Raw genomic sequence first — 15,278 nt, forward strand, 5'->3', positions numbered from 1 at the left:
GCGTTGGGTCGTGAGGAACGGCTCCTGGAGAATTGGTATTTGGTGGTGGATTTGGAGAAGTGGTTTGGTTGGTATTGAAGGATTCCTCCATCGTGGCTCTAATACCATATAAGATTTTGGCTTTGTTGTTGTGAGTGAGAACTGCTGGGCTATAATGGATCGAACACAGGGGAGAGAAGGAGAGAATGTGGAACAGAGGAAAGAATTCTCGTGTATATTTTCTATATTGGATCAGCATATATATATATATATATGCAATACAAATGGAATCAAAAATAGTTGGAAGCTAACTACAGGAATAATATACCGTTATTCCTAACAAATTCCCTGTAACAGAATGGAGAAAATAAGACAAAATAAAAAAAATCATAGCAGATATGGTTATGAATAGTTGTCTGCAACCAGTTCACCTATCTTCATTCTTCAACAGTATAACCACATATAAAAATATAACATGTTTGTGATCGAGCTTATGAGGATCAAAAGTCATTAAGAAGTCATTAATTAGTGAACTAATTATTAATTGATTAAATATAAATAAAGGGTCATTAAAAAATATTCTCCCTCCACCCACCACACAAATTAAGAATTAGTAATAATCTATGCCAATAATTTGCAAACAGCCGGGCAAAGTAATGCCATTAAGCAACTACCACCGCCCAATTAGATTCTTCCACATATCTTAATAACTTGACCCCACCTTCCCCGCTGCCGCAGAAGATCAAAGCCCATAAGAAAAGTATCCGTTGGAGTAGCAGCACTAAGGTATGCCACGCGGCAATGTACCATTGGTTACCATGTGAGCCTCCCCCTCGCTCGAAACACTGTATCAAAGCTGCCAACGTGCCCACCAAACTCTTTCCCCTACACGCCTGGCAGCCGGCATTTCCCGGTAACGGTAAAAGTAAAACAGTCGTATCCCCCGAAGTTTCCGTTGCCACCATTTATTTCTCTCGCTCTCTCGCTCTCTCTCTCTCTCTCTCTCTCTCTCGCTGCAAAAGAAAAAGAGAGAGGGAGAGGAAGAGAGACAGAGAGTTAGGCTAAGATTTGCAGGGAATTGTTGGCCGATCATCGGAAATCGATTTTCTGCAAATTCTAGAAGCCAGCTCTAATTTTCTGCACAGACATGGCGACGGAAGAACACGGAAATTCCCCGACGACGGCTCTGAAGGACATGGACTCCGGCGACGAAATGCAGGACAGAGTGTTCGCAAAGCGAGGGTGCTGCTTCTGGATCCCTTGTCTCTGCTCCGACCGGGCCGGTGTCGCAGGCCCCGACTGGTGGGAGAGGATCCGGACGGCGGAGAAGGAGGAGACGTGGTGGATCAGAGGATGGAACGCGATTTTGAAAGTCAGGGAGTGGTCGGAGATCGTCGCAGGTCCGAAGTGGAAGACCTTCATCCGCCGGTTCAACAAGAAGAACCGGAGCGGTTATAGGCAGGGGAAATTCCAGTACGATCCCTTGAGTTACTCCCTCAATTTCGACGAGGGGCCCGGGCAGAACGGTATTTTGGATGAGGACGTGGGGCGCCGTGATTTTTCGTCGAGGTATGCGTCGATCCCGGCGTCGGCGAAGACGTCCATGGATTTCGGCAAGGACGGGCCGACCTTCACGTGATGGGCACATGGTAGGATAGAGAAATCGGACCATGAAGCATTGTGCCATGGTTTTGTTGAACGAAAGGTGCGGCGTGCAGGCGCCGGTAGCGAAGTGCGGCGGCGAGTCCTGGGGGATGGTTCGCCGTCGATGAAGGTTGATTGTTGACTTTGTTTGAAAGCGATAATTGGCTGATACGCGCGTGCCCTTCTTTAAAAGAAATTTGTTAAGAATTAATTTTTATCATAGGGAGTGTTTGTCGATCGTTGTACATGTGGGTGTTCATGTTGTTAATGGAAATGTGAACAGTAACATTTCTGGTTCTCTCTCGACAGGAGGTTAGGCTAAGATTTGCAGGAATTGTTGATCGATCATCGAAAATTGATTTTATGCAAATCCTAGAAGCCAACCCTAATTTTCTACACAGACATGGCGTCAAAAGATCACGGAAATTTCTCGACTACGGCTCTGAGAGACATGGACTCCAACGAGGACATACAGGACAGAGTGTTCGTGAGGTGATGATGCTGCTTCTGGATCCCTTGTCTTGGCTCTGATCTGGTCGGTGTCGTCGAGCCCAACTGGTGGGAGAGGGTCTAGACGACGGAGAAGGAGGGGACATGGTGGACCAGAGGGTGGAACACGCTCTTGAAAGTCAGGGAGTGGTCGGAGATTATTGTCGTCCCAAGTGGAAGACCTTCATTCACCGGTTCAACAAAAACTATCGGAGCGAGTCTAGGCGGGGAAAAATTTAAGTACGATCCCTTGATTTACTCCATCAATTTCGATGAGGAGCCAAGACAGAACTGTATTTTGGATGAGGACATTTTTCTCGAGGTTGCGTGATCCCGCGCGGCGAAACGTCATGGATTCGGCAGAGGGCCGACCTTCACGTGATGGAAATGGTAGTGAATCGACATGAAGCATTGTGCCATGGTTTTGTTCGAAGTGCGCGTGCAGCGCCTAGCGAGTCGGCGCTCCGGGGATGTTCCCGTCGATGAGTTGATTGTTGACTTTGTTTGAAAGCGATAATTGGCTGATACGCGCGTGCCCTTCTTTAAAAGAAATTTGTTAAGAATTAATTTTTATCATAGGGAGTGTTTGTCGATCGTTGTACATGTGGGTGTTCATGTTGTTAATGGAAATGTGAACAGTAACATTTCTGGTTCTCTCTCTCTCTCTCTCTCTCTCTCTCTCTCTCTCGTGTGCAAGTGATAATGAAATATTTTCTTGTGAATCTGTGTTGGGTAAGCTATCTTCCGTAACATTTTTCTACAAAAATAGCCCAAGTGATGCTAACTTTTTTTTGTTTTTATTAAAAAATAAATAAATGTCTTATTATATTGTTATTAATTTTTAAAAATATTTATCATATTAATTTTATTTTATAAATCGAGGCAATGTTGAATATATTTATATATATATATATATATATATAAATATACTAATATATTAAAGGAGATCATTGTTCAAATATCTCCAAATTTCAATCCTAATTTTCTCAAATTTTTTTTAATAAAAATAGTCTTTAACTAATATCTCATTAGTTAAGAGTTTAGATGTCTCACTCCGATTGATTGGTGTATTTTTAAAATATATTAAAAATAATAATTAAAATCAACTTCTCATCTCCTATCTAATTCAATACTGATTTTATATGAAGCTTTTGTAATCTCCTTAAACACCTCTCCTAGTTTCCAAGCCTCTAGACTCCAATTCCATCACTTTCTACTTTATTTTCCTAATTTTTATTTTTATTTTTTCGTTTTCTTCAACAATTGAATTGAATTTGTTTGTTTCTCTACAATCACATCAATATAGTGTGTATGGACAATTTTCTTATTTATTTTCTCAAATGAACTAATTCTTAATTCACAGTTCTACAAGAAATTTTTTAAAATCTTATAAGGATGCTTGCAATGTATGGTTATGTTTTTTTTTTTTTTAATATACTTGAACAACAAATTGTCTCATTTTGTTTAGTTGAGATACAACCATTGTAATTGATTCTATTTGTTAGAAAAATTAAAATTACTTTCATAGAAGTAATTTTTATCGTAATGATCCCAATATATATATATATAATGATAATTGATACAAGGTTAATATGAGTATTTAATTAAAAGTGTGGGAATATTTTTTATAAAAATGATAGGACAAGTTAGGAATATAATTGGAGTACAAGGGTAGTTTTGGAAGATTAAATGATATTTTGAGAAATTTTGGAGTTAGGAAGGGGCATGTATGTCATGTAGCAAGTTTTAAAAAAATATAAATAAAAAAAATTTGAGAAAGTGACATGTGGAGGACACATGTCACCTTGCAGGCTTTGAAAAATGATAAGGAAACATGTGTCCCCTGGTTCAGGGATGAGTGACACATGTCCCCTTATTAATGTGTTTTATCCTCTCACTAATGTACCTTATCCTTTCATCAATGTGCTTTATGGCCCTTATCCTCTCATCAATGTACCTTATCCTCTCACTAATGTGTTTTATCCTTGTACTAATATGTCTTATCTCCTCATTTATGTGCCTTAAAGTATTTATATATAAAGGGGGGGAGGGGTGCCATATATAGGAATTGCAGGAGGGAGAAAAGGAGAAAGAGAACGAGAGGAAGAGAGGGAGAAAAAGAGGGAAAGAAGGAGAAAGAGAAAGAAAATAAGAGATTCCACAATTTTGAGGATTATAATTTTGGGTTCCGAGAAATTGTAATGTATAAGGTTAAATCAATATATGTTCCTAAATCTAAATTTTGGTGGTATATTTTGATTTTTATTATGGTATAAGCATTATTTTAGTTGTTCAATTTTTGAATTTTGGAAGTATCCTAGTATGATCTTTAGAATTTTCAAGATTTATACATTGAACTTCGTCAGAATATTGAATGTCTAAAAGATGAGGATTTCTCTGGAACCGATGTTATGCCCAAAAATTTTGAAATTTGGTGGGCTACTAGTTATTATATCAATATTCTTGAGAATTAAATTTCAAAATTTTTTGAAGTCATTTGATATGAGTTTTGGTTTTTCGAGTCTACAGTTAGTATACTTTCAGTATGCTATTAGAGCTACAACCATACTTAGGTTCTAAGTTTATTCTATAACTTTTGCTTTGAATCTGACTACGAAATTTGGTAGACTCATATATAACATATATAGGAACATATGAATTTAATTTGGTCATTTTTGAAGTGTGAAAAGATGGCTTTCTAATTTTTCAAGGTAAGTGCTGAATTTTGAGATGTCTAGTTTATTTAGCAGAAGTGAAAGTCAATTTCAAAAATCAAGTTTAGTGACCAAACGATGTTGTATGGATACAAAATTTGTCTCTAAATTCTAAGCATAAAAAGAATATCATTTCGAGATAAACCTCATATTTTTCTGAATAGCGGTTTAAATACAATCAAATTTAGAACTAGACCTTTGCGGGAGTTGAAAGCAAAATTATAATTCATTTTCTAAATTATAGATTTGTGTTTATCTTGATAGGTTAAGGATTTACTAGAAAGTTTACAATTCCAAAGGAGATCAAGGTAAGTGAGTTTGATTATGCCAGTTTTTTTTATAAAATATACCCGAGTTTATTTTTTAAAGAAAAATTTTTAACTCTCTTAGGTAACTTACAGTATTATAATGTTCTATTAAGAATAAATATTTTCAGTATGAAAATCATGTGATATAAGCTTATTTTTATTAAGGAACATTACATGTTTTATGAAACAATGTGCAATGATGATATTTTTAAGATACTATTTTTGTTACATAATTTATATATTAGTAGGTTTTAAAACCCTTATGGCTCAGAGATTATAGATGCTTGATACCGTAGCTTACAGTTTATAGTTAAAGAGAATAGACCCACACTGTTCTACAGAGTGATTTTCAAAGTAGTGGATTCTCCTGAGTCCACACACCACAAAAAAAATTGGTTTCTAATAACGAAAGTATTAGTGACAGTTTGAATTTCGTTACTAAAAGCACATATTAGTGACGGCTTTTAAACAATGTCACTAATAGTGGAAGTATTAGTAATGATTCTAACAACCGTCACTAATACTGAACTTTTAGTGATGAAATTAATACCGTTACTAATACTTTCATCACTAAAAACCAATTTTTCTGCTCAAACTATCACGGGAAACTATTTTTCACATGAAAGCTATCCCAAAAAAATATTAGTGACGTTTCTTAGGGTATTATTGACTATTTCAAAGCATTACTAATAGGCCCATTGTTGAAAATGGTGTGATCCCAAGAGGGGGTGAATTGGGTTTTAAAACCTTTTCACTAATTTAAACGTTTTGCCGATTCACCACAGATCATATCCCATTCAATATTGAAAGCGTGTATGTAAAACGAATAAGTTATCAGTGCAGACATACATGTGTATCTTATTTAAAATAAATGTGCATGCAAATAATTATAACTATAAATGAACAGATATACACATATGGAAATTAAAGTGCAGAAATTAAATGAGATAAAGAGAGAGAGTGACACACGATATTTGTTATCGAGGTTCGGCCAAACCAGCCTACGTCCCCTCTTTGGGCATACCCCCTAAGGATTACACTATCCCTACTCACTTAAACTGGTAGAGCAAAAGACGTTTACATCCTCTCCTTACGAGATGAGGAAAAGCCTAGTTTAATTTCTGGACTGAATCAAACTGGTCTCATTTACGAAGCTGAGACTCCCTAGTTCAATTTCGGGCTGAACCCAATCGATCTCACTTATGGGACTGAGACTCCCTAATTTAATTCCGAGCTGAACCCAACGGATACGTTAAAATCATTTTTTTATAAAATAATGCTTTTGAAAATACAAACTAAGATGTACATGTTTAAACTCAAATAAATGCACTCTCTAATGATATGAAATAATGCTCAGTAGAGAAAGGGTGCTATCAAATAATATTTTCAATCTTTGAAAAATAATGTATATGATATGCACAATAAAGATTTAAACCTAAATAAAAATTCTTCCACAAAAATATTTATCAAAGCAAAACAATGTGAAGAACTTTTGATCTTACTCTCAAATATTGTTTTATAAAATGCCCAAACAAAAATGCTCTCTTGTAAAATAAATTTTCAAGAATGAAAGCAAGAGAATTTTGAAGAGTAAAAGATTTGCCCCAAGAAACAGTTTTGGCAATAAAAATTAATTGAGGGAACTTTGATTAACAAAATAATTTAAGAGGATTTGGGAGTTAATCAAAGTTACTAATTTTGACAAATGAAAGGGTATTTATAATTTTTCTTAAAATTATGACCGTTAAGGACCTATTGGGGATTTTGAAAAAGTTTAATTAAATTTTAACCCCAATTACTGTAGTTAATTCTGGGTAACCCGAGAATTTCGATCGCCCGGACCTTAGGTTTGGTCGCCCGAACAGACATAGATAGAAAATGTGTTTTCAAAGTTTGGGTGCTCGAGACTACATTCGGTTAGCTGAAGTTAAGGCAATTTTGTAAACCATCGAGTTTTGGTCGACTAACTAAAAGTTCGGTCTGCCGAACTTCATGGTTTGGGCACCCGAGCCTAATTTGAACTGAGAGTTCGGTCGCCCGTAGAACGTTTTGTAGAGATTGCATGTTTAGCATAACTTTGAACACACTACTGAAACCTTTGCCTAGGATTTCAACGTTCTTACATCGAATTTGAGCTCAGGCTATCTCGTCTGTCAAAAAGCATCTAGCTATCATTGTGGAATCATTTTGGTATTGAGGTTTGGTAAATCAATCTACACGTTGATATTTCTTTTCATAGAGTTCTTCATATAAACTGATTTGCTTGATTGATATATATTTTTCAAAGAACTTCTCATTCCAAAATCTATTGTTGAAATAAGCTGAGTGATTGATAGTGAGTATACTTTCATATAGATTATTTAGATAATATCACTACTTGATAAAGGGTTTTATCATTGATTAAATAGTTTGGATTCAAGTGTGTATTCTGTTAAAGGATCTATATTTTAGATATATTAAAACACTTGATTAAACATCCTTGGTGTTCAAAAATATTTATTTTATTGAGGGATATTTTCTTTGGAAAACTTTATATTCAGTTTTTGATCTTTGGAAATCATATTATATATATACATAGATTTGGATATTACAAAGATCGTGTTGTGATTGAATATTTGAAAGAAAGCTTTTTGATTGTGATTGATATAATATTCAAGATAAATCTTTTGATAAGTTCACATTTTATATTCATGCATTTTCACAAAATGAACTAGAACCCAAATTTTCTCCAAAGCTTCTAATTATATCATTACTTGGGAGTTTTGGTGAAAAAAGGAAATTGTGTGTTGAAGCATATTCATTCATTAACAAGTGTATCGTTACATACATTCTGAACTTCAAGTTTCATCATATGATTATGTATTAGGAATTTCAATTGTACTTGTCGCGTCGTCCTGGGAGCGCGTGTGCACCGGGCGACAAAATAAAAATTAATGGTTTAATTTTCAAGGAAAAATAGAGAATGTTGGAGTCGCCACTAACCTTTTAGTGTGATTAGAACACATGATTACTACCCCGTTAGGGGTAGAATGGGTCTACATTACCAGAGTTGGGGTCGGGAGTTTGGTTACGTGAGGGGAAAGTACGAGCACCCCCTACGCGCCCGTTCTTACGAACGGTACCTAATTAATTCGAAATTATCCCTAAGTTAATTTAAAAAGTCTTTAAATTACTCCTTTTATGAATTTATAAATACATATGAAAAATAAATAAATAAATAAATATAATATATACATATATATTCCCTCAGAACTTAAGGTATGTGAAGCTCGAAAGCTCAAACCCTAACATTAAAATCATAGGGATAAAAAATTAAGAAAATACTTAAGAAAATACGCTCTCAAATTTTGAAATTGTATTAAATTTTTTATAGTAAAATACTAGTATAGGAGGTTTTAATATATAATAATAGGATAATAAGTAACAAATTATCATGAGATAATATATGTATCAAGATACTAAAGACATCATAAAAGGTAATACCATATATATTAGAAATAAAAAAAAAAGAATATCTTAATAGATAATACCTAATATAAGTATAATAGTAATACCATAATATTCTATATATTATAATAGCAACTTACCTAATGGGAACATACAATCAATACATATATAAACAAAATTATCAAAACAAAGGAAACAATCTACTCATCAAATTAAATCAAGTAACCCTAAGACTAGCAGGTAATTATGCAAAGGGTAAGCAAGCTGTGAAACTATGGAAACAATTTAAAGCTAATACTAATATGTAAATATCCAATATGACCATCAAATAGGAAATTATGGAAATAAATCAAATCAAAAATTAATCTACATATGATATAAACACTAAGTATACAAAATAATAATAACCCCACATGTGAACCTTAATTATGAAAAAAAACCCTAAACGCAAAATAATCAACACATATTATAATAGTAATAAATACATGACAATACGGGAAAAAGGAATAGACAGAACTTTAACAATAAATAATAAAAGAAATAACGAGAATAACAATAAATCAATTAACATCTACAACAAATATATGTAAACAAGAAAATTATTAAAATCCTACCATAACGAGAATAGGCTAGTTAATGTCTACAATAAATACCACAATAATAAAAACCCAAAGTTCAAGATAAATATATATAGTGATACTATGACTAAAAAGCAATTAACTTACTAACATATACACCTTAAAAGATCTTATGAATAATACCATATAATAGAAATATAAGAACTTGACAATATTATAATAAATATAATAATATACAGCCTATATTTAGCGTGTGCAGTGTACGTGTAGGCAGTGTGCTGAGTGTGTGTTGTGGGTGTGTGGACAAGCTGTCTAAGAGATGAAGATAAAATTACGAAGCTCAAAGAAATTAATCAAACCAATAAATATTAACAAGGGAGAGTAAGAAACAACCGAGTCGGTTTCATATCGATCAGATAAGAAATGGCCGCTTGATTGGCTTCATCTAGTTGAATGCGCAGACGCCGATGATTCCACTACTGCGGCGGTGAGACGGCTGTGCAATAAATTAAAATGAAGTCGTAAAACTCAAAATAATAATATGAATGGTGAAAATTAAGATGAAAGGGTGGGACCGCGATGGGTCAATAAGAGTGGGACTGCAATGGGTCAATAAGGTGGGACCGCGATGGGTCAATAAGAATGGGACTGCGATGGGTCAATAAGGTGGGACCGTGATGGGTTAATAAGGTGGGACCACGATGGGTCAATAAGATGGGATCGCGATGGGTCAATAAGAATGGGACCGCGATGGGTCAATAAGGTGGGACCACGATAGGTCAAAAAGGTGGGACCGCGATGGGTCAATAAATTGGGACCACGATGGGTCAATAAAAGTGGGACCACCATGGGTCAATAAGAATGGGACCGCAATGGGTCAATGAGGTGGGACTACGAAAGATCAATAAGGTGGGACTGCAATGGGTTAATAAGAGTGGGACCGCGAAGGGTCAATAAGGTGGGACCGCGATGGGTCAATAAGAGTGGGACCATAATGGGCAATAAGGTGGGACCGCGAAGGGTCAATAAGAGCGGGACCGCGATGGGTCAATAAGAGCGAGACCGCGATGGGTCAATAAGAGTGGGACCGTGATGGGTCAACAAGGTGAGACCGCAAATGGTCAATAAGGTGGGACCGCGATGGGTTAATAAGAGTGGGACCGTGAAGGGTCAATAAAGTGGGACCGTGAAGGGTCAATAAGGTGGGACTGCGATGGGTTAATAAGGTGGGATCGCGAAGGGTAAAAAAAACAGTGGGACCGCGATGGGTCAATAGGAGTGGGACCCTGATGAGTCAATAAGAGTGGGACCATGAAAGGTCAATAAGCTAGGACCGCGAAGGGTAAAAAACAGTGGGACCGCGATGGGCCAATAAAAGTGGGACCGTGATGGGTTAATAAGAGTGGGACCACGATGGGTCAATAAGGTGGGACTGCGAAGGGTCAATATATAAAAGTGGGACCGCAAAGGGTCAATAAGGTGGGACCACGAAAGGTTAATAAGAGTGGGACCGCGATAGGTCAATAAGAGGGGACCACAATGATGGCTTGCTTCGAATGTAGGAATTCGAGCCGTAGGGATACGATGATCCAGCCATGGGTCACAATGATGGCTTGCTTCAAGTGTAGGATCTCGAGGTCTTCTCAGATGTAGGATTCCGAAAGTCTGCGGATTGCTCGAGTGTAGGATCTCGAGGACTTCTCAGATGAAGGATTCTGAGAGTCTGCTAATTGCTCGAGTGTAGGATCTCGAACGCTTCTCAGATGTAGGATTCTGAGAGTCTGAATACTATTCGATGGGAATTCTGGACCAATGGTTAATGATGACTCGGGTGTAGAATCCCGGTTAGCAAGACTTTTGAGAAGGACTTGTGTTGGGTGTAGGATCCCGATAACTTAGGAGGGTGACTTGCACGGGGTGTAGGAACCCGAGTACTGAAGTATGAGGATGATGTGCATCGGGTGTAGGAACCCGAGTGCGGAAGTATGAGGATGATGTGCATCGAGTGTGGGAACCCGAGTGCAGAAGTATGAGGATGATGTGCATCGGGTGTAGGAACCCGAGCGCCGAAACATGAAGATGATGTGTATCAGGTGTAGGAACCCGAAGTATGAGAATGATGTGCATCAGGTGTAGGAACCCAAGCGCTGAAGTGTGAGGACGATGTGCCTCGGGTGTAGGAACCCGAAGTTTGAGAATGATGTGCATCAGGTGTAGGAACCCGAGTGGGTGAGTATGAGGATGATCAACTGGGTGCAAGATCACGAGATTCTTCTAGAAAGTGTCCTCAAGTGTAGGGTTTATAATTATTCCACCGGGGATTATCGATCGGGAACAAAATTCTGAGTTTCTTTGGCTGTCTTAAGATTACCCTCTTTAAGACTCAACAACCAATGCATCAATTGCTTCCTGGGGTCAACTGCCATAGTTTCAAAGTATGTCAATCTGTGCATGGGGGCCAGCTGCCCCAGTTTCAAAGAATGGCTTAGTCAAGGATGCAAAAGAATTATTCAGAAGTTTATTCAACCAGGCAAGTATGAATGAATGGTGCTCTATTGTTATATGTATGCATGTTGCTACCTAAGATGCTAGAATGCAGTGATTTGTTGCTATGTGTGCATAATGATGCGTGAATGCAAAGATGTATGCATGTTGCATGAGATGCCCCTTGTATTTTCTTTCTTATGCAATGCATGGGATGTATGGTAATACATGGATCTTTTCTCCTTCCAACGTGCTTGTAGTCGACAATTCAATCTCTGATCTTGGGTGTGCTTTCGAATTCCACGTTGCCGCTGATTCTGGCCATTTTTCAAATTCCAAAAGGCGCTCAAAATCTACCCCAGTGTTTACATGTCACCGGTCATGGCCCTGTTTTTGAATTTTATTCTATCCTAAAAGCTCTTGAATTTGCTCCAATGGAACTCAAAAATTGCCCAGTTTCAATCCTCATCCATTGATCTTGGCTATGTTTTCATCATGCACTCTGATATGTTGGCATCGGAATTAGTCCAAACAAAACTCAAACCAAAATCTGCCCCAGTTACCATCATTTGTTACTGATCTTGGCTTCAATTTTCTTGACTCATCCGGCCATGGAGGTGCTTGGCTTGGCTCAAATGAAAATCATAAAATCTGCCCCAGTTGAATGGACCTACAGTTGATCTTGACCCTAATTTCATATTCCAATCTGATAAGAAGGCGCTTGAATGGGTCCCATTGAAACTCAATTCTTCTTGAATAAACGGATTTTGAAACCTGACATGACATTTGCCCCAGTTAGACCGCTCTTTCTCTACAGGGATCTTCTTTATAGAAACTACTGTTGATTCTGAAACCATTTGACTATCCATCCTCCTTTAAAACTTTGAAGGGCAAGGAGATTTTTTTTTTTTTTTGATAAATACATGATGACGTGCCAATTTACCAATGAGCTCATAACAAAACCAATTCTGATTTTGGCCATATTTTTGAATTCCTAACTCACATAAATCTCCCTGAATGTGTTCCTCTGAAACTTGGCATGACACCTACCCTAGTAGATGCATTTGTAGCTGATTATATCCGTCTTACATTTTCTCCACAAGGACGTTCTTTGGATTGCATCCTTAGTGTTTTAAAATCCCTTTGAAATTTAAATGAATAAGCATGCAATCAAATAACTCAATCTCAATGTGAATATGGATGGAATACACAAACTTGCTTGTCTTTGCTTGATTTTATGTGCTTGTTAAATACGAGACAAATTTTGCGAGTACTTTGACACTAATATAACTTTGCTAGCTTATAGAATCATATCAATGGGCAAAACTTTTTTTTTTTTAGCCTCATAACCATAACTTCTCCACTGTATTACCGCTTAGAGGTTCATTCTTACTTATTTCAAGCTTATTTCAAACTCCCTGTCTTGAATTATAACTAGTATCTCATTAGGTAGTCTGATCAATATTCCGATCTCAAGGTGGACTTTAAGACATGGGACGAGATGTAGGTTTAGGATTGAGGTTTCACCAAGAATAAGGAAACTAAGGCTTAAAATTCCCATTCCATAATAAAAGTTTTAGCTCCAATTTGTGGTGCCATATTCACAGAGTTTTGACCGAACTTGTTATTTGAACAAGCTGCCTACGTACCTTTTCAGGATTAGGTCATTACGTAGTTCAGACTCAATATTGAGTCTGACAAATCATTTGAGACAATAACATATACCAATTTGGTCAGTACTTTCATTTGGACAGTTACGTAGGCTAAAGGTATGGGTTGAAGAAAGAAAGATTTAAATAAGGCTCAAAATTTATCGATTTCATGAAGGGTAATTTGGTCAAAGATCACATATGTAGTATGTCCCATATTTTTCTTTCTTCTTCCTTTTCTTCTTCTTTCTCTTTCCTTTTTTTCTTTCATTTTTTCATTTTCTTCTTCTTTTACTTCAACTTTTGCTTTTCCTTTTACGAAAGAATCTTAACTTCATTTCCATTTGAACTTCATTTGGGATTGATCTTTTCAAAACTGCCCCAGTTTGGGGTGTGATCCTTTGACAGGTTAATCAAGAAATGAATTTTTAAGGCACAAAAGGGCTTGCAAGGGATTTTTTTTTTTTTTTTTACTTTCTTTTGGATAGAAAAAAAACAGCCTGCCATCATTTTGGTAGTGATCATTGCCTCAAATGACTTGTCAAACACTAAAAAACCCAAACCAGGTTGAATTTTTGGTGAACTGACTTTTAAGAAAAAAAAACTGGTTTAACATTCAGGCTCAACTTGGTTAACAAATGGTAAATCATTGTTTCATCCTTTATGGGAAAACTGGTCGATCAAAGATAGCCACCCCTCATTTGATCAGAATACAATCATTATACTCTTAAGACACCAATCATAATTTAGAAGATAAAACAGGAGATTTTGTTCGTCGATTTCATTCAGCAAATGCATGATAAGGCTTGATAAGTCATTTTCATCTACTTCTCCTACAACTCTTCATCATTTTGAAATCCTCACCCAATAAGACTCCTTGACAACATCTTGAAGTGCAGTCCTTACTAAACTCCGACTTGGAGGCTTTTCCTTCTTCTTCCTTTTTTTTTTTTTGCCCCATTGAATAGACCCTTGAAATCAACTCATGGTTCCAAGTCCTTTATACTGATAAAATTATTTCCTGTGTCACTTAGACAAAATACAAGCAAAAATAGACAAAATTTGGCACAAGGTAATGGTTCAAGGAAGATGAAATGAGATGAGACCGAAAAACATTCTTATTTCATTCAATTTCAAAATGATTTAAATGAAAAGCATGGATGCATTCCTCTCGTTATCACTCGTAAGTGATCAAGCATATCATTTCTGTATCACGTGAGCTCACTTTTGAAGTTGAATACCAATTAATCTTCCAACCCGATGACATTTATTACATTCCTACTATGATCACGCAACGAGTCCCCATGATCCTAACCTTTCTCTATAGCAAGATCATCTTGCTCTACTCAATACTGGAATCCAGGATCTTTATTCTATCACCTTGGACCATGGTTTTAAAGATAATTTGAATGTGATTATTGACCCATTGGAGATGACTATGCATACATGGTTATGAAATTGAGCATGGAATGCATGATTATGTTATGCAATGGGTGTTTATGCATGGGTGTAACTAGTGCACAAATACATACAAATAGGGATATGAACATGCATCAGCCTATCATGCATGGCTATGCGTGAAATTATGCGTGAATGTATGAATGCAATGTAACCTAAATGACTACTTTGCCAGAATTTTGAAAACATCCCGCTAATGAAAGATTTCAAGATTAAGACGACCATTGATGGGCCACAATTTTAATTCAACTCTTCCCTTAACCATTCCTTTCCTTGATGATGGTCCATGTACCTCGTATTCTATGAAAGGTCAAATTATGATCGGAGGTTGGGGTTGACCCAAGCTAGTCAATACCTTGGATTTGTTCAATGCGGGCTTGTGGACTTTAACATGCACTTGGACCTCGAGTATTTTAAAATATGGGCTTCAATATATTTTATGATGGGATCAGGTCGTAGTTTTAAAAGGACTTGGGCTTGGATTACTTAGAAAATATTGGCCCGAATTTTTGGGTAATAAGGCCGAAG

The 15,278-nt window shown here is 36.7% G+C and overlaps 1 protein-coding gene across 1 annotated transcript; it reads left to right on the forward strand.

Moving 5' to 3' along the window:
- The first annotated feature begins 900 nt into the window (after window positions 1-900).
- LOC131168656 (uncharacterized) lies at window positions 901-1,921 on the forward strand. Its single transcript, XM_058128263.1, has one exon. It carries the CDS (start codon window positions 1,127-1,129, stop codon window positions 1,616-1,618), a length of 492 nt encoding a protein of 163 aa, XP_057984246.1. The 5' UTR covers window positions 901-1,126; the 3' UTR covers window positions 1,619-1,921.
- Window positions 1,922-15,278: the final 13,357 nt, after the last annotated feature.

Source organism: Malania oleifera, chromosome 11 (assembly GCF_029873635.1).
Source record: "Malania oleifera isolate guangnan ecotype guangnan chromosome 11, ASM2987363v1, whole genome shotgun sequence".
NCBI classification, from domain to species: Eukaryota; Viridiplantae; Streptophyta; class Magnoliopsida; order Santalales; family Ximeniaceae; genus Malania; species Malania oleifera.

Bases quoted from the DNA above. Each gene is read 5' to 3' on its own strand.
- LOC131168656 (XM_058128263.1), top strand. From the start codon at position 1,127: ATGGCGACGGAAGAACACGGAAATTCCCCGACGACGGCTCTGAAGGAC.